The sequence below is a fragment of the Hesperophylax consimilis genome, chromosome 11 (genome assembly GCF_061612785.1).
Source record: "Hesperophylax consimilis isolate HC1 chromosome 11, BYU_Hcon_1.0, whole genome shotgun sequence".
Taxonomy (NCBI): domain Eukaryota; kingdom Metazoa; phylum Arthropoda; class Insecta; order Trichoptera; family Limnephilidae; genus Hesperophylax; species Hesperophylax consimilis.
This window is the reverse complement of record NC_142846.1, coordinates 9807564-9833861: the sequence shown is the minus strand read 5'-3', so window position 1 is coordinate 9833861 and position 26298 is coordinate 9807564. Positions and strand designations below refer to the sequence as shown.

At 34.7% G+C, this 26298-nt stretch overlaps 3 protein-coding genes across 3 annotated transcripts in view; 1 reads left to right on the top strand and 2 right to left on the bottom strand.

The window, feature by feature from the left end:
* Positions 1-11169, bottom strand: part of spel1 (DNA mismatch repair protein spel1) — a 45844-nt gene extending 34675 nt beyond the window's left edge. Inside the window, exons 1-2 of the mRNA XM_089637270.1 lie at positions 11073-11169; positions 10709-10758 (exon numbers count right to left, since the gene is read on the bottom strand). Of these exons, the coding sequence (XP_089493396.1) occupies positions 10709-10758; positions 11073-11109 (87 nt within the window). The 5' untranslated portion in view covers positions 11110-11169. The remainder of the gene's footprint in view (positions 1-10708; positions 10759-11072) is intronic.
* LOC149419762 (uncharacterized) lies at positions 243-7227 on the top strand. The gene is made up of 2 exons (XM_089637269.1): positions 243-338; positions 2126-7227. Exon 2 carries the CDS (start codon positions 2133-2135, stop codon positions 6975-6977), a length of 4845 nt encoding a protein of 1614 aa, XP_089493395.1. The 5' UTR covers positions 243-338; positions 2126-2132; the 3' UTR covers positions 6978-7227.
* A 1102-nt stretch (positions 11170-12271) lies between the features above and the next one.
* Positions 12272-26056, bottom strand: LOC149419760 (PI-PLC X domain-containing protein 1-like). Its single transcript, XM_089637010.1, has 8 exons — positions 25873-26056; positions 22466-22569; positions 16968-17111; positions 16342-16472; positions 15943-16233; positions 15658-15748; positions 14375-14627; positions 12272-12672 (listed from the first exon to the last, which is right to left on the bottom strand). Exons 1-8 carry the CDS (start codon positions 25937-25939, stop codon positions 12299-12301), a joined length of 1455 nt encoding a protein of 484 aa, XP_089493136.1. The 5' UTR covers positions 25940-26056; the 3' UTR covers positions 12272-12298.
* Between the last annotated feature and the right edge of the window lie 242 nt (positions 26057-26298).

The window sequence follows — 26298 nt, the reverse complement described above, 5'->3', positions numbered from 1 at the left end:
AGACAGAGTTGTGTTGCGGTCCGTTCTCGATGATGGTAAGTCAGTAAATTCGTTTTCTTACACAATATTCTATTTGATTTTCAGTATCAAAAAAGGGTTAAGGTCAAAAAATATAGGGCAAGTAAAATAAAGAGAAAAAACATGTTGGAAGCAAAGTTGGATACTGACTGGTCATTAGCTGATAAAAGCGGGGTTATCAAAGATCACCGATATTTACGTTTATAATAAAGACATATTTCAAGGAGCCATCGTGCATTGCTTTAAAATTAAGCGAGTAGCGCGTACGTGCAAATTCTGACCAGATATTGTGAATTACTTGTGTTTCATGGTCCAAAAATGTGAGTACTATTACATTATTTTGCAAAATGTTTCATGACGTGTTGTAGTGTAACGAATACAATATATTATTTTATTTGGGAAACTTACAATAAAATAATTTAACATAATACAAAATGTTGCATCAACCTGTTAGGTTAACGATAATTTATACTATTTTAAATTATCTGGGATATTGGTTAAAAAATTACATAATTCTCTTCTAAGAATGGGTTGTTTTAGAATTTTAACAATTCATCAAATTTCAATGTTAATATTAAAGTCCTATTCAAGTTCTGTTATCATCAAAGTACTGTAAATCAACCGGTCCATGATGAAATACTAACAGAACTTTCACAGAACTTGAATTTTAACTTAGAAATTTGATGAATTGTTACAATTCCTTGAAATGACTCGTTCTAATTGTTTTAATATTTGTGAAATTTTTATTAATAATAATGGTATGTAGAATTGCAGCAAAAAGAAACCATTTTTTTTTCTGTGATTATAAAAACGTGTAAGGAAACTTAAAATATCACTTAGAAAAAAAATAATTATGTAATAATATTACCATTTGTTATTTCTGCTATTGGCATTATACCTAGCTCTCTCATTCAAAATTTAGGAGTATTAGATCTGTCAAAGAATTTATATATAAAAATGCAAAAATCAGTCATTTTAAATACATGTAGGATTACGAAAGATTTTTTAAATATTTATATTGAGGGATCAGTAGGATTTATAGGTCCAGTTAGATGTTCTACCGAGCCGAACCTTCTGATATGAAAATATCTGGAGTCGGTGAATTATTTTCCCATTTGATCTCTGGTGATTTGACGTGTTGTTCTTGTATTTATTATGCTTATATAATGCACTTGCATAATGTGGATTGACTAGATGATCATTTGTGGAAAAGTGTGTGGAAGGGTTTAATTTTTCCTGTGGGGAAGATTTAACCCGGACATAAAGTCGGAAAAGAAAATTAATTGTACAATTTTGTGGTCATTGCCGAAGTTAGAATATTATTACTGGGAAATATATACAGTTAAACAAAACTATTCTTTAAATTTTGGAATAACTTAATGACTAAAACCTCAAATTGTAATATGTTATTTATTGAAGACAATTTTAGCAATTCTCAAACGAAAATTTAAAAATTTAAAATGAAAAATAAAAAGAAAAAAAAATGGTCACATCTGGGATTTGAATCCAGGATCTTCGACTTGCTAAGGCTCTGCTCTCACTACTGCGCTAATCCGTCCCTATTTCATTCGGTCATATTTAACTGTATCATACTTATAATAAGAACTACAGACATTATCTTGTCAGAATCGCTAATATTGTCTTCAATAATCAAAATTATTCCATTGAGCTTATCAGTGCGCTTAGTTCAAAAGCCAATAATGATAAAAAGGAGAAAGTACAAAATATCCAATAAAGTATTATATGGTGAAAGGAAAATAACAAGAAAAGAATCAACATTTATTATAATTGTTGTTAATAAATGTTAATATCGCAAAGTTGTAGATTAAGAAAAAATATAAATAAAACTTTTTATTTTTTGTGGTTTAATCAAGAAATGAATTATTCTAATGGCCAAACATGGACTTCTTGTTTACTTAACACATTTGGCGTTGATAACTTTACCAAACTATAAAACACTAGGGTCATGAAATCACAACCAAAACTGACAGATAATACGATTTTCTTTGATTTATCAGATTTTTTTCAGATTCCTTGAATTTAGACTATGTAACTTATCTTTTGTGCAGTTCTTAGAAAATGTACCAACTCTTCGTAATAATTTCAGAAACACCATGAAGGTTCTACTTCTTTTGCTGTTACCATTGGTGGCAGCCGATAGCTTCAAGGAGACGCAGAACTTCCAGTATTCCAGGACGGGGGATGGGGAAGCAGAAAAAAAAGGATTTTATGGATCTCAGAGTGGCAATATGGGGGGCAACTTCGAGGTGTCTCACAACATGGACACGTTGGCACAGAGGCAGATGAAGGGACTTGCTATGACTGTCAGCAGCCAACTGGGACAAGATCCTCATGCTATCGGTACCGGGGCAGTCTTAGATGAATTGGGAAAATCAGGCTCTGTTTACGGATCAGCTTCTGCCAGAGGGTCCGCTTTTGGAGCCGAGGGAGCCGAGGTGGCGGGAATTGGAGCCGGGGGAGCAGCGTCGCGTCTGTACGGAGCGGAGGCTCGCCGTGCTGGCCAGACCTATGGCTCCAGTTCTAACTACGGCAGCAGGACTTCTGGACAGGCAGTCATCGGAAGAAGCTACGAAGACGAAGTCAGACACGGTTCCGTGGATTCAAGCGCCGCATCACAGTCTGGATACAGGCAAACAGCCGGCAGACAAGGCTCCACGGGGGCTGTGGGCGCCACGGGGGCTGTGGGCGCCACCGGAGGTCGCTACAGCTCAGGTTCAAGATACCACACAAATGCTAATGATTATGAAGCCCATCACGGGGAAACGGGAGCCATCTCTGGGACTGATAATCAAGGAGGTGCCACGTACTATGTACCAGTAACTGGAGTGAGACAGGTTGGACTAGATTCTGCAGCGGAGGGATCTCAATATTCCCAAAGTGGTTCCAGATATCAGTCCGGGTCTACGTCTACAGCTTACGAACAATCCCACGCATTTGCCGAAGCGGAAAGACAGAGAGCAGCCGGAGGAAATGTAGTTCGCCCAATTATAGTCAGACCAGGTACCACTATCAGATTGGGAGTTAGACCTGGTCCTGTGGTCCCCCTAACGATACCTATCTCAGTCACCCCGGTAGCTAACCCCGTGTATGTACGACACAATGTTGGCTATGGCACAAATGCCGCACATGCTGAAAGGTTAGACTCAGCATCACAGGTACAAGTAGAAGAAGATGACCAAAGAAGAGAGTATGGATCAGATACCTATGCTCAAACGAATGGTTGGGGCGAAACTACCAATACAGACTACAGAGACTCCCATCAAGAAAAGTCGGGTTCGAGGAGCTCAGGAGTTCGTTACACTCCCGGATTGACTGTGGGTCCGGTTACAGATGTGGGAGCGATTGCGCGGAATAGGGACAAGTTGGTGGTAGGCGGTTTAGAGTTAGGGTCTGCAGGCCAGGGATCTACCGTATATAACAGTGGCAGCAGGGTGGCTTCCACAGGGCGCAACTACGGAGCCTCACAATACGGAGAATCCCAACAGAGGCGATACAAGACAGATGCAAACAGACAGGTTACTGGAGAAACATATGATGCTGGTACAAATGTATATGGAGCGGGAGATACAGAAGCATTGGGAAGTCAAGTGTATCAGGTACAAACAAAGCCCAAAAGTTACCAATCTTCATACTCCTATGAAAAATCATGGGAAAAACAGGGAACGCCATATACTATCTACCCTGCAGGCCACACAGCTTTGGACTCAGGGTCCTTGACAAGCCAAGATTTGTATGGACAGAACGGTGAAGCCCAAAATCAAGACTTATCACAGAGGGAAGAGCACGGTTCAAGATATGGAGGGAGTGGTCAAAGAACAACTTCATCCAGCCACAATTCAGGAAGTCAATACGGAAGTTCTTACGATAGTAGTCGCGCCTCGTCAGGGTCGGCTTCCAGGACTGCATCAGGGGCAATCTCAGGTAATAATTTAGGGGCTGCTTCCGGGGCCGCTCTAGGAGCGTCATCTCGTTTAGATTTGGCTGCTATGCAGAAACGATTGAGTGATCAAATGGCAGCTGGAATGGGAAAATTGGGTACTGAACTAGGAACTGGTAATACTAAGGGTTACAGCGCACACTATTCCTACAGCGCTCAGAGAAGCTACGGGGGAGCTGACGATGCTCATGGCCAGGCACCCGACGCAGGTCACTCCGCAGACCAACGCAGGTACAGAAGGGGGGCTTACGATGGCAGGTATGCTTCTAATGGCTATTATGACAAATATTACAAACCAGAGGTTGAATATGTGGAGCAGCCTGAAGACTTAGGTCAACAGACTGAGGATTTTCACGAGGATTCAATCGACCAGGAAGAAATTGTTGGAAAGGCAATCACAGAACTGACCCAAAAGTTAAAGGATATTATGGAACGTATTGACAGAGAACTACCTGACGATTTGGGTCAGCAAACTCAAGGATTTTCGGAAATATATCATGAATCTCCTAAAGTTGAAGTGGAAAGCATGATGTATCAGAATAAACATTTAGGACAGGAAGATTTAGGTCAACAATCTGAGATTTTGGGTAATTTCTATGGTCCTGATTCTAGGGAATCTAAGCTTCAAGTGGGAAATACGGGGTATCATGATGTATATCTGAGGGAATCTGAATATTTAGGTAAACAAACACAAGACTATACACCGAGTACTAGTTTTTATATCCCTCAAAATACAAGGCTTCATGTGGGAAGTCAGTCGAATTATGGTGAACATTTAGGGCAGGAAACTGAAGACTTGGGACAGCAAACACAAGGATTTTCAGAAAGTCAACACTTTTACAGCCCAAGTAGCCGAAACCCAAAACTTCAAGTAGGAAGCACAGTTCACCTTGGTGAACATTTAGGGCAGGAAACTGAAGATTTGGGTCAGCAAACACAAGGATTTTCAGAAAGTCAAAACTTTTACAGCTCAAGCAGCCGAAACCCAAAACTTCAAGTTGGAAGCACAGTTCACCATGATGAACATTTAGGGCAGGAAACTGAAGACTTGGGACAACAAACACAAGGATTTTCAGAAAGTCAACACTTTTACAGCCCAAGTAGCCGAAACCCAAAACTTCAAGTTGGAAGCACAGTTCACCATGATGAACATTTAGGGCAGGAAACTGAAGATTTGGGACAGCAAACACAAGGATTTTCAGAAAGTCAAAACTTTTACAGTTCAAGCAGCCGAAACCCAAAACTTCAAGTTGGAAGCACAGTTCACCTTGATGAACATTTAGGGCAGGAAACTGAAGACTTGGGACAGCAAACTGAAGACTTGGGACAACAAACACAAGGATTTTCAGAAAGTCAACACTTTTACAGCCCAAGTAGCCGAAACCCAAAACTTCAAGTTGGAAGCACAGTTCACCATGATGAACATTTAGGGCAGGAAACTGAAGATTTGGGACAGCAAACACAAGGATTTTCAGAAAGTCAAAACTTTTACAGCTCAAGCACCCGAAACCCAAAACTTCAAGTTGGAAGCACAGTTCACCATGATGAACATTTAGGGCAGGAAACTGAAGATTTGGGACAGCAAACACAAGGATTTTCAGAAAGTCAAAACTTTTACAGCTCAAGCAGCCGAAACCCAAAAATTCAAGTTGGAAGCACAATTCAGCATGTTGAACATTTAGGACAGGAAACGGAAGACCTGGGACAGGAAACAGAAGATTTGTCACCAAAAACAGAAAAACGAGACAAAACAGAACGCAATATTGAATATGATGATGATAAATATGTTGAATTACAAATTGGAAGCATTTTACAGCAAAACGAGTATTTTGGACGACAGCCAGGTTATTTGCAACAAAAAGAGGCAAATAAGCCGAGTGATATTGATATAAGTCAAACATCAGGAAATAATGATTCACCTGTTGAGCCAGATACGGAAGATTTGAAAAACCTGAAGAATGACCATTCTTCACAGAAGTCTTTTACTGACGAAAATAGACGCTCACTAAATACATTTGGCGAGACAAATAAACTACAGGACAAAGTTCCGGGAAAACTTAATGTCTATAAAGAGCACCCAAAGGACCAAACTGACGAGGCAATTGACGGTCATTTGGCTGAAATAATGGCTGCTTTGAGTAACCCCAGCTCTAATAGGGGTTACCATACTGAATCTAAAATGGACGACATACAAGCCAAGTACACTGAAGTTCAAGGAAACTATATCAACCAGCACGAACCGCAGGTCGCCCATAAAGAGAAACCTACTGTCGATATTGGTTTTGATGGCTTACCAGAATCTTATCTAGGCGAAGAACAACAGCAGTATTCAGGATGGGATCAGCAGACACAAGTGGGAAAAGAAACAGAAGAAGAGGTTTACCAAGGACATGTTAAACCCAAACCTCTTACAAGTCATTCCTTTCTCACCACAACCCAAGAAGGGCAAGAAGAACCCAAAGAACAGGAAGAAAAAAGCTTTTTGGATGCATTCCCTGACCACCTCAGAAAAGGCAACGACAAGGAAGAGCCCAGAAGTTTAGGAACAGCAGTGGAAAAGGACATAAACCACCACCAAGTTGATTCCCACATCACGTCAGAGAAATCTCCTGAAACAGACGATTTAGATCAAGAATTTGATGAGGGTGGACAGCAAACTTTGGAGACACAATGGACTCCAGAACAACTGCCACAAGCTACTGTTGTCGACAAAGAAAATCAGCAGCAGTCTTACAAACCAGTTTACAACAGTCAAAATACTCACAATCTCCTTACACTATCGGTCAATAGGGACAGAGAAGATGTTGAGGATTTACACCAAACACACGAAGAACCTAATTTTCAAGTAAATGAGAATGTTGATACTCTAAAAGAGAAAAGTACTGATCCGGATAAAACGGTAGAGGAAATACCGACAACCACAGAAAAACTCAGTTTTTGGAATAAAATAGGAAGTGGAGTGGGAAAAGCTAAAGACAAAGCAAAATCATGGTTCGGTTGAATACATAAAGAATAATTTCATATTTTTAAGAATTTAATAAAATTGGAAAATATTGCCTTATAGTTATTACGGAATCCACTACCGTATAAAATATTATTTCATAAACATAGTAAGAATTATGATGGCAAAACTGTTTAATTATTTATGACGACTAGATTATTTTGTCATATGAAGTATGTTTGCTTTCAAAAGCAAGATGGCTGTTTGCGTTGAAATGTCGGTTAATGAATAAAAAATAAATATTTAATAAAAAAAACGGTTTTTCATTCTATTGACTGAGGCTATCAATATACAATTTTGTTTTATGTAATTTTTTTATGGTATGGTTAACAAAGTTAGGATATCCGTAGCTAGATAACCTCTCAATTTTAGGTCCCGTCATAGACAGTCAAATTAATAGATGGGTCAATCAGGGAAAAGGGAATAAACCAAGTTGCGCAGAGCGCGGGAGGCAGCGTGGCCATCAAACTTTCGGTGATTTAATAAATGCAACTTGGGAGACGGTTTTGAGTACCGCCGCCCCGGGAACCATTTATTGGATAACCAACACCTCACGCCACCCGGTGCAGGTAAAATTTTTGGCACCCCATAAACACATAAAATTCCTAAATATATTTTACATTAGCTCTACGTAGGAGGTCCTGAGGCAAATAATTTCACTCAATAACTTCTCCTCAACCAGCTTCTCTCAATCAGGCCCACCCCACAAGTAGTAGGTAGACACATCGGTCGCAAAGACCTGGATAAACCTCACCCCAAGAGCCACATATTGTTTGACGAATTGTTCCCAGGTTGGCAGTACCCATACCAGCCTCCCCAAATTTAAATATGGGGATTTCTATCCAGTTTTCACTTCAATGATGCGATGCGACGTATAAACATCTTTACTATTTGCCACGTGGACACATAGCTTACATCGCATTATTTTCCATTTCCAGAAACTGAAATACTTACTTCTCATTGTTATCTAACTGATAAGTGGTTTTTCTATTAAAAGTGCATATTAACCTTTTTTCTGTTTACCTGGTTCTCTCTCTCTCTGGGATGTGGGTATTAAGCGTGTTACTATTTTCTGTATATTTACTGCATTGTAATATCACAATTCGGTCCTCGAAAATAAAATCTGTTTACGAATTGCAAATTTGCATGTCTATTATTTTTACTTTGCGAACACCCTTAACGCATTCTCTCCCAGGAGCTTTTGTTACCTGTAAAATTACAAATGATTGGTCCGCCAATGAGAGAGATTGGCGTTGAACCGGTTAACTTTCCCGCGGCCAAGTGGGGGAGTAGGTAGTACCCACAATTACTATCCTCCTTATTTTAGCTTAAATACTTGACATGTCATGTTAGTATTTTACTTATTACATTTTAGTATTGGGTTTTCTATAGTTTAAAAGCCCATAAGACAGAAAAATGCATGGGGTCGTCGGTTACTGACCTTGTTTGGCATCTTGGCCTGTCAAGAGTTAAGGTGTGTAATTGCCGCAGGATTAGGGTGAGAATTAGTTTGAAATTAAATATACAGCCGGCAGCAAACATGTGTCCAACCTTTGTATACAACTGACATAATGTGACGTATCAGAAACATTAGATATTAGATCAAGCACACATCCTGTGAGATTACATAAATGAGTTGACAATATTATGATCTTTGGTGGCTCTTATGCTCAACTGTGGAATCATTTACTGGCTTTTGTGTTTTCACTCTCCTACAACTTGGTTCCCTCCTTCGTTTTTTTAAAAAAGACTGTTGGCATAAAAGATTATGGTAAATTTTCAGAATTACTGGACACGGTTAATAAGGCACAAATTATTTAAAATACACTTCGTATCAGTTTAACAACAATGAAAAATAAATATTTCAGTTACAGGAAATGGAAAATAATGCATTTTAATATTTATTTTGTTCAAATTAGTTAGTTAAATTATTGCTATTGTTAGTTTTTTTTACTCTCTTTTATTTAATTAAAAGGAAGAAAAGTAGTCTAAAAACACATTTTCATATTATTATGTCAAAACATTCGATGAATCGGTATTTTGAATGAAATAACTATTAAAATGCATCATTTTCTATTTCTGATGACTGAAGTAGGGAATGCAATCCCGGTATACCGGGATCCCGAAATACCGAGATCCCGCAGACATTTTGCGGGACTAATCTCGGTCGAAAATTTTGCGAGATCCCGCTGGACTGGCGGGATTACAGAGAATTACCTTCAATTCACTTACAATGCGCTAATGACAACCAGCGTGGAAGCTGAAGGAGCTTTTTCAGCCGCTGGCTACCTTGTGTCCAATATCAGAAGCCGTTTATCAGATGACACAATTAATACTTAAACTTTTTTACGAAGCTATTTCCACAATAATGTTTAATTAAACTTATGATGCTCATCGTACAAGAATATTGTTTATCGTGTGAACGTTATTATTTAAATTTAAGTTTCAGTTCAATTTCAGTTTCAGTGCCGGCAATCCGGGCGTTTATTTTATTTTCATTTGTGTACATAGATTTCTTTTACCCACCTCACTAGACAAAGTCTGTTCCGAGGCGGGTATGTTATGTAAATTTATGTCTTATCTTATTCATTGCCAATTTATGACTTAAACTTTACCTATGTCTAACTAAAGGTATACCTATTAATTAATCATTTAAAATGTCCCAAAGAACTTGTTTTATTATAGGTATAAATTTAAAAGTCTAAAAACAAGGTTGGTAGATCGAGGTCTTTATTATACGATTGATTAGATATCAAAGTCCACTCTGCTGGATCCCGCAAATACCTGGATCCAGCGGGACTAAGATTGTTCAGTCCAGCAGATACCTGGATTGACATTTTCTTGCGGGATTGCATTCCCTAGACTGAAGTAGTTGGTTCTCATTGTTATTAAACTGAGACAAAATGCTTTCAAAATATTAGTGTGTATTAACCGCGTTCAGCAATTCTGGATATCTACCAAGATTACTAACAAAACTCAATGTAAAATTTTAAAAATTAAAATGTCTTCCTCAGCACGGGACATCCCAGTGAACAATATGAAATACAATTATGTTAAAAAATAAATAAAATGTAAAACTAGGCCTTCCCTAGAGAGAGATCTATCAGAGATTCTTTTTTAAATACATGAATGAATGCTAATCTTGAAAGTGGAAATTGAGCCACTTCCCGAAATCCGATTGAGCTGAAATTCAGCAGATAGACTCTTTGTAGATGACAGTGCATTCTATTAACTTTTGGTGGCAATCACTAATACACACACGGACATATACGCGTTTCTCTGAAATAAAACTCGGTCCTATCCAATCGTGATTAGGCTCAGTTGTTAGATCGGTTGACACCAGTCCCCGGGGAGGAAGTTTCAATTCTCAGCCAAAACAATATTTTTTCAATAAGTTTTACAAAACATTTTAAAAGTTCACAGCAGTTAAGACACAGTTACTGGGGAGGAAGGCTAATTACTGAGTAAAAACACAAAAAAACATCTAATTAAAAATAGATGCATCATACTAACAAATACTATGTTTTCATGGGTTGATTTTTATAGGTGTAAAATCTTACCATATCATCTAGCATCTTGCTCATAAGACCATTACTTAAGACCAATCTGGGATTAAACTAAGTCCACTTAAATGCATAAAGTCAAACGGTCAGTTATCATGCTACTATTGACTACTGTAAGCTGTGTAAATAATTATCAAGTACATACGTCGGTTGAAAGAAATTAATTACCTCAGAGAGTGTCTTGAAGAATCTGACAAAACTCAGCTGCTGGGATGAGTCTGTAAAAGGCATGTACACACATGAATAGTAGAAAACTGAACAGAACTTTTATTCACATAAATCAACCGTTTCAGAAGGTATTTAATAAAAAAATCAGAATTCTAATATAAATTTAGTGAAACGGCCCTAATAATATAATAAATTATTTAAAAAATTGATGTTTTACTCAATCTTTAAGGCATTCATCACTAGTCATAACTTCATACCCGGTAAGAGATTGATCGTGTTTACAAAATACTTATGTAAAAAGCAAGCTAATGTAAAGGTTCTTGTAGATTAAAATAAAATAAATAAATAATATACATAGACATACCTAAATTTAAAGCTTGGAGGGGCTGCAGATTAGCCATTTTAATAAGATTAGACAAAAAACAATACTTATTAATGACAAAGTAAATGTCAAAAATGGAGCGCCAAAATGATAATAATATTGACACATGGTTCAGTGCATGGTGTTACCAGGCCGACTCGCATTTTGTTGTCAAAGTTCTTACGTACAAATTATATGCAAACAATTCCGGTACCAGACTGATTAGAATAATTTTCAATAAAATATTTTGTCAAATGTCAATGACAATATGCAGAAACTTCTCTGGAGTATTAAATTAGCTCGTGTATTGCATAAATACTTTACCAATAATATTTTGCCTAATAACTTACTTACAGTTATTATAGTCATTTCAAAATTTTATTACACCTCGGAGACAGCATATTGACAGTGCGCATTTTTTTTAAAGCTAGAATATTAAATTAGCTTGGCTTAAATACCAATAATACTTTATTCCTAATAACTTACTTACACGCCCCGGAGACAGCCAAATACCCCCGATGGATCCTAAAGTGATTTTTTGTGTTTTTGTAGTTATTCGATTTATAAAAACAAAACTAGGGTTGCCATGAGGGGTGATTCCGTTACCCTACGCATTTTATCATTTTAAATCCATTTGTCCATTTATTCTTATTGCTTACACATTCAATGCATTTTCATGAAATAGTTATCATAATACAGATTTAAAAAAAACCTCCACAATAATCAAAAAACGTGGCCTTCGGCCTTTAATAGCTTTCTAACCTTACCTCTTCTATTAGTTATGGTAATAGCGAGTGAGATAGTGCAATACACATTTTTAAAAGAATGCTACCTAGATATCAGTTTTAATCTAGTACTCTGTTTTTTGTTTGAAAGTAGAATATATTGTGTTAATAGGTTTTGTAGGAATACAAAACTATAAGGTCCCCGTTTAAATTTATAAATAAAGGATAGTAGTTTTGGTAATTTTTGAGCCAAATGGTCTGGAGCTACTAAAAACCGCAAGGGCGCTGTTTAGGTATTTGGTATTATCAGAGCCTTGGATCCTTGGCGCCTTGGAGTACTCCAATTGCACCTGTACAGGGCAGGCCCTGGGTTAAATTACATTTCACGCTTCCACTTATAAGCAATATTCCGTTGGTATCGGTTATTGAAAAATGAACATTGGTAAAAATAACAAAACTTTAAATATTATTGCATGATATTATTTAATACTGTTGTAGTGTTCTTTATGATGTGCTGGGGGTGGAAACAAACGGCTTAGGGACAACATCCCCTTCGGACCAACGTTGATTGACGGACAAATCAATTAAATTGTTTCCCATGAAGAAGTCTGTCGCGATTATATTAGTTTTCTCCATCCATTCATCTCGAACCCATCGTGTGAGGTTTCTGTTGACGGAATCCGCCATTTTCATAAGATCATTCTTGGGGTTAAATATGATATCGATTGCCCTCGGAGTCATCTGTCCCATGACAGCCCACAATGGATTGTCTGAAGTTGGTGGTTTCGACTCTAAGACGGTTTGTATATATTGTTTTAGAGAAGAAGCAGTCTGCCGGTTTCCCCACTTTTGGGAAAGTGCTGGCCAAAGCCATGACCCTGTAACAAAATAATAAAGAAATAAGTAGGTAGTAATAATTGCTTTTTATAAGGACACTACAAGCATGACGTAAATAATATAATTTTAATTACAATAATAAATAATAATAATGGCATTTATATAGCCCAGTTTAGTGTCATTTCACTTCAAGTGCGCTTAACTATAACACACTTAAAACGGTAATTTAGTATTAGTGGTCATGTTCTTAAAATTATTCCTACAATGTGCCTTACCCAATACGTATCTAATATTATAACACTAAATATAAGGTTTATACAAAATGATGACTAAACTTAGAATAACATTAACAGCAGGACAGGGCAAAACAAGAATAATAAAACTAAAAACATAATTTAAAACAGGAGGCAGTTTGTGCTCAGAAATGAGAATCTTTTGAGCAGACATTTTAAAGGGTACAAGGAGGCAACCGAAACCAAACAATTACCGGAAGTTTTAGAATATGGCTTATTATAAAATATCGAAAAGAAGTTAAGATTTATGAATGGTAAGATTTTTTAAATAATTTTGTTTTTAAAGCCCGTTTAAATTCAGTCAAATTCTGTAGATTAGTAAGAGCTGAGGGAAGTCATAGTATACGGCTCGATTTGACTTAGAAAGTTCGATTAGACGATTACTAACATCTAGATCTGCTGACCTAAGAGTGAGCTGTCTATTGCTTAAGTTTTGTCGGACACATATTTCGATATATAGGCTGGCGCCATTCCTTGCAATGTTTTGAAGGTCATCAAGCAGATCTTAAACTTTATTATTTCGGGGCATATTCATGTATTAATGTTCACTAGTATAAAATTATATAATATAATAACAGTAAATATTTGGTGTAAATATAGAAAGAATTGGAATTGGTCGTCACGAAATGGCAAATATGGGCTAATTTTAATTAGAACTTTGTCTATTTCTTTATATAAAGGAGGAGGATAATTATTACAAAGCTTAGTTAATTAATTAAATGTGTTTCAAAATGTCGACATGGACATCAAAAAACATGCCATCATCAGGCGAGGCGGGATAAGGAAGTATTCCTGAAGGGATATGTTTATGCGAGAATCGTGAAGATATCTTAATTAAACAAGGGAAGAAAGACGATGCGAATGATGATAGGGCAGTCCACAGGCGTATCTACCGTTTTACGTAAGAATGAGAAGGTGAGATTACTCGTTCTCATGCAGCCAACATCAACTGTTAACGGATTATTATTGGGTCCATTTTTTAAAACTGCCAGGGTTCTATCTCACTCGGAAGACATGGACCTCGCATTACGTATACGACCATAGCCATTGTGGGTAACTATATGATAAATGGGGCCTAAAGGATTTTGTATTTTGCAAATGTGGACGTATTCAAATAACATAAAACATCGTAGAAGAATGTCCTCTTCATCATTTTTCCGGAGGCTCACCGGGGCCTCGATTCTCGACGAAGTCATTTCACTCGAACAAGGAGTGGTTCGACCCACTCGTTGTTCGACTGGAATGACTTTTAACGTTTGGCGTTTTTAAGTGTGTACCTTCGACGAGACTCGAGAATAAGAATGTCGACCAATGTATGTACTTTCGACGGCCATTGCGAGCGGCATGGATTGGAGAATCGATAACGTGTGCTGAACCAAGTGACTCCCGATGCCGTCGACTGACTAAACAACGTCAGCATCCCACTGAAGAAAAAGTATTGTGTCCATACTTCCAGTAAATGATGTCTCTGGGTAGCAGACAATGATCCTCTTCCCCGTCTCCCAAATGTCTTCCATCCTCGGACCTCGATATGAATAAACATTTTTAAGGATACTTTGTTTGATTATTTGCGAGTAATCGACGGCAAGGTCTCCCAATTCTTTGAAAAGAAAATTAATAAGTTGCTGGTGCCTTTTGTATCTCACTGATCCATTGATTAGGTAAAATCCTACAGGGAGGCGATGAATATCCACTATTATTATCTGGAAATAAAAAAAAATAATAAGTTTTTAAAACTTTTAGTGAGTTCATGGAAAGTGTGTAATGCACAACCCGCCGTAAATAATTCTTGCGTATAAGAAAAACATACTTAATATAAAAAACACGTGGTTGCAAACTATTTTTTGCTCCACGTGTTTCATGATGCTCGACAAGCAGTTTAATTAAAACAACAAAAAAAACATCATCTATTATGATATTTTAATTTTCATCGAAAGCCATATATGTATATAGTTAAGGCGATGCCATACGTAGTAATGCAAAATCATGTGTTTTTGATTTGAAAATTTGGTCGCCTAGAAATGTATCAGATGCTTTAATTAAATACTGCGAGTAGAATACATCTTGGCCTTTGAAATAATCGAGTATTTTTTAGATAAATCTTTTTATAAGCCCAGAAAAAAATATTGTATAAGGCCTATGAAAACTGCTTTAAAGTTCAAAATCTCCTACTTACGAACCCATTTTTGGTTATGATTTTATTGTAGAATGTGGCAAATCAAGTTATTTATAAAATGATCCGAAAAAAATTAAATATTTATGCCTGAACATCCTCAAAATAAAATAAAAGGCACTTTTTGGCCATGATTTTTTCTTGCATAAATCAAAACAGGCGGATGGTGTTAAGCGAGAATTTAAACGTTATCGCCATCTACGTAAGGGTTGTTATTGATAGCGGCTCAATTTAAAATATTACACGACGTAGTGCATCACCTTAAGCCGGTATTACACATCAAAAAGACAAGCATTGTGCATTTTGAAAATATTGATAAATTTATAAAAATTAAAGGATAAATTAATAGGTTTTGTTATTTGATCCTCAAGTACTCGTTTCAAAACGAAAATTAAAATGTTAATAATATTCACGTTCAATTACATACAATGTATGTCAAGAACTATGTTAAAAACTAACTTCATTACCTTTGTTAAAAACTTGACAACGTCGTAAGTTCATGGTTTGTTTTATTTTGTAATTCAAGATAACATGCAGGATTATCAAATGAATTTAAATACCTCATTTTTTGCCTTTTCTGCAAATCTTTTGATATCCTGGAGTATGGGAAGAAGGGGTCTTATTTTAACCAGATCGTGATTGAGCCAAAAACTGTAATAAAACACACAAATAATAATTTTACGAACCCATGCCTAATCTGATAAACGTGAAGTTTAAAAATGTTCTGAAAATAATTCGAGTGGGATGAAATTTCTTAAATTTCAGTTCCATATTTTTTTTCTCTCTAGAACACTTTGAAAAGCATTTTTTCCAGTGGGTATAGGAAATATAAGGAAGGAACCTACTTATTTTCATAAAAGTTGTCCATTTCCTTTCGTTCTTCGCTGGATTGGCTGGAATCATTGTCCTTTTTCGTGTAAATGGGTATATACTCCTGCTCTTCTTCCTCAAAATATCCGACCCTGATATCTAAATATCTGATTCCAAACACAAGTTGATTCCAAATGTCCTCTTTCTGTGTGAAGATGAACTTCTTCAAAGCATCCCCCTTAACGAGGGACTCTCCATAGAAAGAGCCAGTGTCGTGAGTTCCCGGTAGTAACATTTCAGAGATTCGAATTTTTGAGAATTTGGCCCTGCAAAATATCAATTTGTGAAATTATAATTTTGAGGTTTATATTAAATTATTAGGTATTTTGATGGGAGATTATTTGATTTGAGTATAATTATACTTCTCATTTCACCTTTTATCGGCCAGCCAAGTGGGCTGTATTTTAAGGCAGTTCGAAGCATTCAAAACCTCATTTACAAAACTTCCGATCCAATAGTCCAGGCACTGGGGCCCGGATACTACTGGTAGATTTGAATCTGACTGCTGGAAATAATAAAAGAAGGTGTAGGTATAAATAAAAAAAAGTTTGAAAATTTTGTTTCCTTGCACAATACACACAATGATAATGTCTAGTTCCTATGCAAATCTAATATGAAATGACAAATTAGAAACCAGCATTAAATCACGGAGAAATGTTTCCATGATTGATTAGCAAATTTTGACGAGTCTCATCACAGTTATAGGTTGAAAGAAGAGTTTTTAGTTTTAAATGTTAGTATTCGAGTTTGTTTTCCTTTGTTCAAAATGGTAAAGTTCCCAAAACCAATATTTTTTCTTAGATACAGTAGGTGTGGGTAGCAGGTAACTGGATCTAGTTGTTGCACTTTATTGTTGTAACGTATATTTGATGATACCTATAACTGGTTCAGGGTTCAGGGAATCGTGTCCATTGAATTTTGTAAAAGTTCTTTTATCATTTGTAATTTAGTAGATGAATGCCAAAAGAAAGTGCATATTATTTCTAACTTTTCTATCTACCGTTTTATTCCAACCCCCGGGAAGTAGTGTCCATTGCATCGCGGTGTTGGTAATGAAGAAACCATCTTTGACCTGCTTAGGCATAACTTTGGCTAGAGGTGTTAGGTCCCCTGTGGCACTGGGATCTTTATCGAATAGTCCTATCTGAAAATACAACAATAGTTGTTATAGTTTGAGTGTATACATGATTATCTACTGTTTCAAAAGTGTTTTAACCATATAATAACAGAGAATAAGACAAAAAATCCCCTTTGTGATCAAAAACATAACAAAGTGGGGCATTAAAGGAACTCTACAATTTTATGAGGACGATACGGTAATTTTTTTGTAGCGAAATAAACCTAGCGGAGCTTGAAATGGAAATGAATGCTGAAGTTTCCCATCTCACAACCTGGTTGAGAATAAATAAACTAACCCTTAATGTAAAAAAAACGCATTATATACTTTTCGGCAACAAGAAAAATTCCAGCCTCAATATCAATTTATTTTTATTTTTTTTTTATTTATTTATTTTTTTATTTTATTTTTTTTTTTAAATCTTAAGTTAGCTCACATCTTCGTGTGTGCTAATAGTTTTATAAACATATAAACATGTACATTGTTTGACAAACATAATCTTTCTTTAAATATTTCAATAAAGTCACAAAAAAGAAACATTAATAATTGAGATAGACATATTTTCTTAATTCATTTTTGAACTTATTAATATTTTCTATCACAGCAATTTCCTTCGGGATTTTGTTATAGAGTTGAACGGCCTGGTACATCAGAGATTTTTGGGTGCTTGTTTTTTTTCTTGTTGGCAATCTAATTTGCTTAGAATTTCTCGTCCCGTGTCCGTGTATCTCGTTATTGTAATTTATTTTTCTTTTCAGTTCCTTAGACAACATCCCTATGTTAATTTTATGTATAAAAATAAGTACATTCAAATACACAGTTTGCTTCACCGTCAAAATATTCAGCTCCTTTAACATGTCTCTTATCCGTGTGTATATGTTGCGCTTAAGTATTATTCGCATTGCTTTATTTTGCAGTATTTGCATTTTTTTCATTTTCTCTTTATTGCAGAGCAAAAGAATACTTGAACAGTAATTAAAGTGTTTTGATATAATTGTATTGTATATTATCTGGCATGTTTCTTTATTTACTTTGTTTCTGATTCTACCAAGAAATGATATTTTTTTTGCAATTTTTTTAATTGTATAGTCTGCATTTTTTGAGAAGTTCAATTTTGAGTCTATAATAACACCTAGATATTTAATTTCTTCCACTTTTTTATGATTTCTCCATTTATAGAAACCTTTGGTTCCTCGTGCGTATTTGTTCTGCCTATATGCATGTATTTTGTCTTATTTACATTTAGTTTTAATTTATTTACTTTGAGCCATTTTGACAATGTTTCTAAGTCACTATTTATCTTTTTGATTGCTTTCTCATAATTATCTTCTGCAATATAAATTAATGCGTCGTCTGCAAACAGTCTTATTTTGCAATGTTTTAATATTTTTACCATATCATTTATGTAGAGTATAAACAATATCGGACCCAATACAGATCCTTGCGGTACACCCAGCTTATTTTCAATCGGATTTGATATATTGTTTCTTATCTTTGTTGTTTGTTGTCTGTTGCTTAAGTAGTTTTTAAACCATTCCAGTTCTTTCCCTTTTATTCCATATTTTTTTTAAATTTTTGAATAACTCTTTTTCTATCTATTGTTTCAAAAACTCTCTGAAAATCTAAAAACACCGCAACAATATGCAAGTTTTTATCTATATCTTCCTTCCAATCATCAATTACTAAATTTAACGCTGTTTCACATGAATTATTGTTCCTAAATCCAGATTGTTCGTCACAAAGGATGCTATTATTTTCCAAGTATTCTTCAAGTTGAGATTTAATTATGTATTCCATCACTTGCTCATATTTTGGTAACATATTTACAGGTCGAAAGTCTTCACATTTTTTTGTGTTCGAAATCTTTGGAATCGGTATCACCATACACGTTTTCCATGATTCAGGAAACTTCCCTGTTTCTAACGATTCGTTTATTAAACTAAGAAACTCTTCTCCTATTACAGGTAATGCATGTTCTAATATTTGAATAGTGATCCCATCTTGGCTGGGCTTTGATTTGATTTTGGACAGTATTCTTTGGAGTTTCTGGCCGTCTATTTTCTTAAACTTTAATTCGCAAGTTTTTTCTTCAAAATTGAAAATTTCTTCTTCTTCTATGATTGGGATATTTTTGTTAATTTCTTCTATACTTGTCACAAAATATTTATTAAACTTATCAGCCATGTTGTTTTCGCCAGCCAATTCGGTTGGGAATATGATATCTTTTTCCACATCTTCACATTTATTTTTCATCATTGACTTAAGTGTTTTCCACATTTTCGTTGGATCTCCCCTTTCCCGTTGAATTTTGTTGATGAAATGTTCATTTTTTGTATCCTTTATAAGTTTTGAGTACTTGTTTCGAATTGTTTTAAATCTATTCCAATGTTCGTTATCCTTTGTAATTTTTGCTATTTTATAAGAAGTATCTCGTTCATATTGCATTTGTCTTAGTTTTTTGGAATACCATTGATTATTGGTTTTAATTACTATACGTTGTTCAGGCATTATTTTATTTATTGCATCAGTCATATTGGTTATTATAGTTTCACCTTTTTTGTGAAAATCTAAGTTATTTACATCTTTCCAATCTTGAATCAATAATTCTTGAATCATTTTACTCTTATCGTATCTTTTCAGGTTTCTTCTTTTAATAACTTTTTCGATATTTTTGATGTTTTTATTTTTTGCCATCACTATATTAATGATGCTATGATCTGTTATTTTAGGTGATTTTAATATGATCTAATATTTTTACATTTAGTTCATAATCATTTGATAAAACAAGATCTATGAGTGTACAGGTTGATTGTGTTATCCTAGTGTATTCTTTGACCAACTGTTTCATTCCTGTAATGTTGATGATGCTTTTCATTTTCTTTGTATAAAAATCTGTTTCGCATTTCATGTTTATATTAAAGTCTCCAATAATTATATTGAGATCAGTTTCTTTTAAAAAATTTGAACACCAGTTTTCAAAATAATTTATAAAGTCACTTTTACTGGCATTTGGGGAGTGATAAATTACGCAGTATACTCCTGGTCTAAATCCTTTCTTAATTTTTATTGCTAAGATCCAGGTACAGTTTTTGTGATTTTCGTTAGAAATTGTTTCAAAATTTATATTATCTTTCAGTAACATTATTACTCCGCCTGTATGCCGACTATTCGAATTACATCTTATTACCTTATAGTTCGTAAATTTTTTTTCAACTTCTTCTATTTCTTCTGTGACATGCGTTTCACTGAGCATGATCATTTGAGGTTTTCGTTCTTCGAGTAAAATTTGTAACTCTTCATGGTGTGCAGGCAAGCTTTGTATATTAAGGTACAAGATCTCTTCGGTTTCTAATTTGTTGTTCGAAAATATTTTTATGTTACTGTTTACCTTAGAGCAGGTCTTTAGTGACATAAAAAATCAATTTTCTTTTTTTCCGCTTCAACTTTTCTCACGTGCACTGAACATTCATCACTCCAAGCAAAATGGTCAGTTGGCAGTTGTAATTTTAATCGATCATTCATTTTTTTGCAGTTAATGCATTGGATGTCTCTTTGACAGCTTTCGTTGTCGTTGTCATGTGTTCCGGAACATCGAGTGCATGCTTTTTCACCTCTGCAGTCTTGTGCCTTGTGCATGTAGCCATTGCACTTGTAACATTTTAGAAGTGAGATGTTGTCGAACACCCGACATCTATCCCAACCAATATTTACTTTTCCTTCTTGTAACATTCTATTGTATGTTTTACCATCAACTTCCATGAAAATGGTATAGTTAATGTCTCCTCGTTTGGTTTTAATTTCTTTTATAAATTTAATATCAATTTTACTATCAAGTGTTTCAAGGTAATCATTTTGCATCTTAATTTTGGATACAATTTCTTCCAGAGTGTATTTATCCGATAAACCAATAATTTTAAGTTTGGGATTCTTAGGTTTTGGTGTGTTCACATCATAATTTTTTCCCATTTTTGATATTATTTGTTCTTCCATCTTTTTTGTTGCAGCAACATCCTTACACTCCACTATTACTGCCCCTTGTTTAAATTTTCTAATTCCGGTGACACCAAAATTAACAGGATCAATGTTTTGTTTTATTTCATCCTTTGTAACTTTGTGACAACTGCCTCGAAAAGAAAACGAGCACAAAATATTTGGGCCTTATAGTAGATTCTCAACTCTCGTGGGATCTCCACATAAAGCATGTAAAGGAGAAAATTATCCCCATAACTGTGCGTACTATATAGACTTCAAGGATTACTACCCATTTTTTTTACTAACTTCAGTATATTATGCTATGATACATTCACACATTTCCTATTTCTGCTGTATCTGGGGTTTTGCCTCAAAGAAATTGATTGCTGACCAGCAGGTGGTTCAAAACCGAGCTCTCAGAAATGTTCTTGGACTTCCACGGGACACTCGTGTCAGGAACATCTATCTAGTTTCCGGTATCCTTCCAATCACAATCCTTCCTAAACATCAAATCATTATCACCATCCTACAAATTACCCAACAATCAACTCACACTTACGTTAAGCCACTTTACAATCAAGACATCCACAGCCACAATACTTGAAATAACAATTAAATCCGCATTCCTCAAACACACACTACAAAATATGGATTAAAATCTTTAAACTAAATTGCCTACACGCTTTATAATTCGCCTCCAGAAATGTACAAAACCATTGAGAAAAATAAATAAAAACTCACAATGATGGCTTAAAGAAATATTTTTAAAAATGAACATCAGTAAATCCATATTTGTATATCTTTGATTGTTCCTTTATTTGTTTACTCTTATTTTTTTTTCTACTTAACCTGTCTTTTAAAAATTACTATGCAGTGTTGTATTTTTGATATTTTGATGCCAATGTAAAATTGTATGTACTGACTTCTGTATGTTCTTTTGTATTCTTTTCCGACTTATGTATTGTAATTTCCTCCCATCCTAAAATGAGTTTTGTAACTCATCGGGATTGCCCTAGCAAGATAATTAGAAAATATATATATTTTCCCAATCGAGGTTCAAATTTTCAATAAAAAAAACTTGTGTTTTCGAAATATAAATGGGATGGAGATCTTCGATCTCAGGCGAGTGCAAATGAGACAGAGCGCTCGGCTAGCGAGCTAATGGAAAATCGGTTTCTATTCAAATTTGCATGGAAGGATCTTCTAGTTTTCTTCTTTATTCTATGGTTTTAACCAATCTTCGATATTTATCCGAGGAGATTCTAAATTATCTATAACTAAAGGTAAATAAATGTGTAGTTTGGTTTGAGTTTGAGTCTTTGCATATTTAAACAATAGCTCATTTTAAGATTCATCCCACTCTTCCCCTCCTCATACATTTTGCTTCTGATTTTTTCTTCAAAACTTACCCAGTCTGGCATTTGTTCGCAGGGAGTTTTCCAGTTAAGTTCCAAATTTCCAGAATGTCCTTCGAACGTCGAAACGGTGAGGTGTATGTCACATGGTAATGCTCCTAAACAAATAATTACATTAGTCAAATTTATTGCTAATAAAGAATTAAGTTTTTTTATTTATTATTGAAATTTTTTTTTATACATACATGGTTACATAAAATATTGAAATAAATGTACATAATAAAAAAAAAATCCCACGAAGGCGAAGCCTGAGTGTGGGTATTATAAGTATTTTTACCTTATTTATATGGTTTAAGTGGAGATACAATATCAAATATAAATTTAAGTTATTTTAAAAGAGTAACTGTAGAGATGCAATAAATGTTATTTATACGCATTATAAATTATTTACAAACTCGTAACGTACGTAGGAATTTATAAAGAAAATTTCAAGAACCAAATCAAGGTATTCTTTTTAGCTAAAACGTATGACACTAGCGTTTTAATTTTTCCAATAATTTGGAAGAAAATGTTGATTGAGAAGTACCTAATTCAACATTAAGATCATCCTACAGAGAAGTGTTGTTAATGGCAAATTGGCTCTTCATTTCGAAACTATGGTTATCAATTGCTTATTTTGACAATATAAGAATTATTTAAAAAAGACTGATTAACCAACTGTAGTAACCAAAGTCTTAAAATATTAGGAACTAGTTTTATACATTCTTCCCCTTGAGGAGAATGTACCATTATACATATACATTATAATATTGTGGTTCTCCAATTAATTGCAAAGTTGTAAAAAATACTTGAAATTGCTTAGATAATTGTGAAACGAATGTATTTTCATGAATTCCATAATTTTTAGAAGCCACATTGAAAATAATAATTGAACAACTCTTAAGTTAAGTAGATCATTATGTTTACTTTGGATGAGCACATTCTGGAGAATTTCAAAACATTAAACTAATGTGATTATTCGAATCCATTCCCCGATCGAATTCATAGATTCATATCGCCCGGAAAATGTGAGAAATTTTAAAATTCTTCAGTAAAGAATCCGAAAATAACAGAAATTTTATAAAATTAAAGGAAAAGTAAAGGGCCGAGGTTGGACCCTTGAGGAACTCCGGATTTGTGGTAAAAATACTGCACATTAGTTTAGTTGTCTATTTGATAGCCAGTGATACTCTGAGTTTTATTTGTTGTAATCTAATGTGTGAAAGGCTTTGCAAGGTCGTGGTTGTTACGATGACTTGGTTTTAATCAAAAATCTGAGAAATAAATCTTAAAAAATTAGATACTGTGGATTTGCTAGATCAAAAAGAACGCCACTGATGGATTAAAAAGTGTTTGTTGGTCAATCAAGAGTGTAGAGCGTAGGTTTCCAAAGGCCATAGGCAACATATTTTTGTGATACGCCTTTTTACTAACTTCCTGGTAAGTATTCAGTATACTTGTTAAGATCGTTTCTTCCAATTGCATTATGTTGTTGTTAGACTTTTACGATATTGAACCGTGTTCCAAATATATACCAAACAGTCTAGCGATGTTCATCACCATCTATCCCGATGATGGATACTGTAAGGCTGTCCAAAGGTTGACTGAAGGAGGAAGCCCAAATTTTCATGTTTTTTTGTTGTTTAAGTTTGCTGAACGTAGTATTTAAAAATGTGAAATAAGGCTGATGTTGTTATTTGTATCAATTACATAAAACATACAGTCATGCTTGATAGCATTCCGCCACAACAAAGAGTCGGCATGAATAAATCAACTGACTGGTTATAATTTTGTTTAAACTCTGCTCTAGGATAAGTAGGTTTATCCGTTTGTGCACCGTAATTATCATCGACCAATTTAATCCAATGATCTACAGTATGGTTTACAGATGCACCAAGCAACAAGCAACGTGCAACATGCAAGGAGCGCGTATTGCTATGCATATTTTACATCAAAATATTAATTATAAATTATTTGTGAGCAGATTAGGTTGGTAAACATTAGTTAGGTAACTAGCTCAAATCATACCAGATTAATGACCTCAACATGTCAAATATGTTCATTCAAATTAAAACGATGGCCTTCCGGCATCAGATTCTGAAGTTATAATATTTACCAAACAAAACAAATACCACTAAGTAGAGTAGGTAATACATACGTGATATACATATTGTGTATCTATAAATGTGATGTGATACTTCTAATTAATCTAAACGAAACATGAAACAGAACAAGACACATAATAAAAAATGTAACGGTCTCAACTCTGAATCGAACCCAGGATCTCTTTCTTAACGGGACAACTTTAACCACTTGGCCATTGGGACCTAATTATTTTACGTCATTTTTATCCATCTTATGGATTATTACAATGTACCAGTAATATTTATATAAAGGCACAGGAAAATGTATCAAAAATACAACATTGCATCTTGTATCAACAACGTTTATAATAAAATTATTGTTAGCCAGCGATAATTGACTGTACTTGTTTTCATAACACATAATGACTTATTAAAAACATGAAAATCTTTGTAAACAAGAGTGATCTTCTCTTTATGTGGATACAATATGTATGGTAATGTCAAAAACAAAAGACGATACACCACGGCATAACACAAAATCATGTGTTTTCGGTCTGAAAATTTGATCAAATTGCATCAATAAATGAAATTATTGAATTTATTTGGATACTAGCGCAGACCCGGGAAAATCTCGCGATAGTCTGAATTCTTTACAAATCACTACCAATTTTAAAAATGACAATTAAAATATTTCTTCGTTAGAAATATTGTATTATTGATGAATACTTTATCGCTTGTCTGAATTTTTCACACAATCAGTTCTAATTTTGAAAATGACACTTAACTTCAAGGCAAATTTGAGTTCATTGGACCAGAGTTATATGGTTAGCCACACAACCGAAATTAGTAATTTTTATAATATAATAGGAAATATTAAAATAATATGCACTACCTACAAATAAACTTCAATTACAAGTTCAGAATAAAAAGTTAACATTTCAATGTTAATTCGTCTTTCAAAGGATATCGTTGACATCTTCCACCAAGGTATCAGTTTAATTTTCATTTAGTTTGCTTACAAAGAAAGAATCAGACATAAAACTGCATTATTTGCTTAAAAATAATAAAATGTAAATTTGGTTGGATTTTCGGAACCAAAAGGTAGTAAATAAGTCACATAAATTAACACCGAACAAAGGAAATTAACCCCTAATTCACTTGCAATGTTTCACTTGTCTTTCACAAATTTGCTTACACATATTTTTTGTGCGTGCATTACGTTCGACCCAACCTCCCTAGTAAGAAAGTGTTTTAAATTTTATACAACCTTTTATTAATAGTAATCAGTTTTGTTAAATTAAAAATAAAACAATAATTATAATAAATAGATAAACTGACTTTTATCGTTCGATCCTCTGGTAAGAACAATTGCTGTAAGTACAAAAACAAGCACAGATCTGAACATTCTACAGAAGTCAGACTTTTCGACACACTTGAGTCACAGTGACGGTTTGGCGTTCTATAGTATCTCAGTAAGTTTTGAGTCAACGATATAATGTAGCAATCTCCGCTCACTGTGCGGTCTGAGCGGTCACTGATCGCTCCCGCAATGTTCACCATCGAATCTGAATATTAATCATGCATCAACAGGGGCGGATTGAGAATACTACATGGTGATGTTGGTTTTATCCAAAGAAAATAAAACAGGATCTCGGAAGTTATTTCTCCAAGGTTTGAGATAGTTAGGTATGAACATAAATAATGTAAACAAAGATAGATATGGGGTGGAAGCGCGCCTACTGTCGCCTAGCTGCGACCAAACTT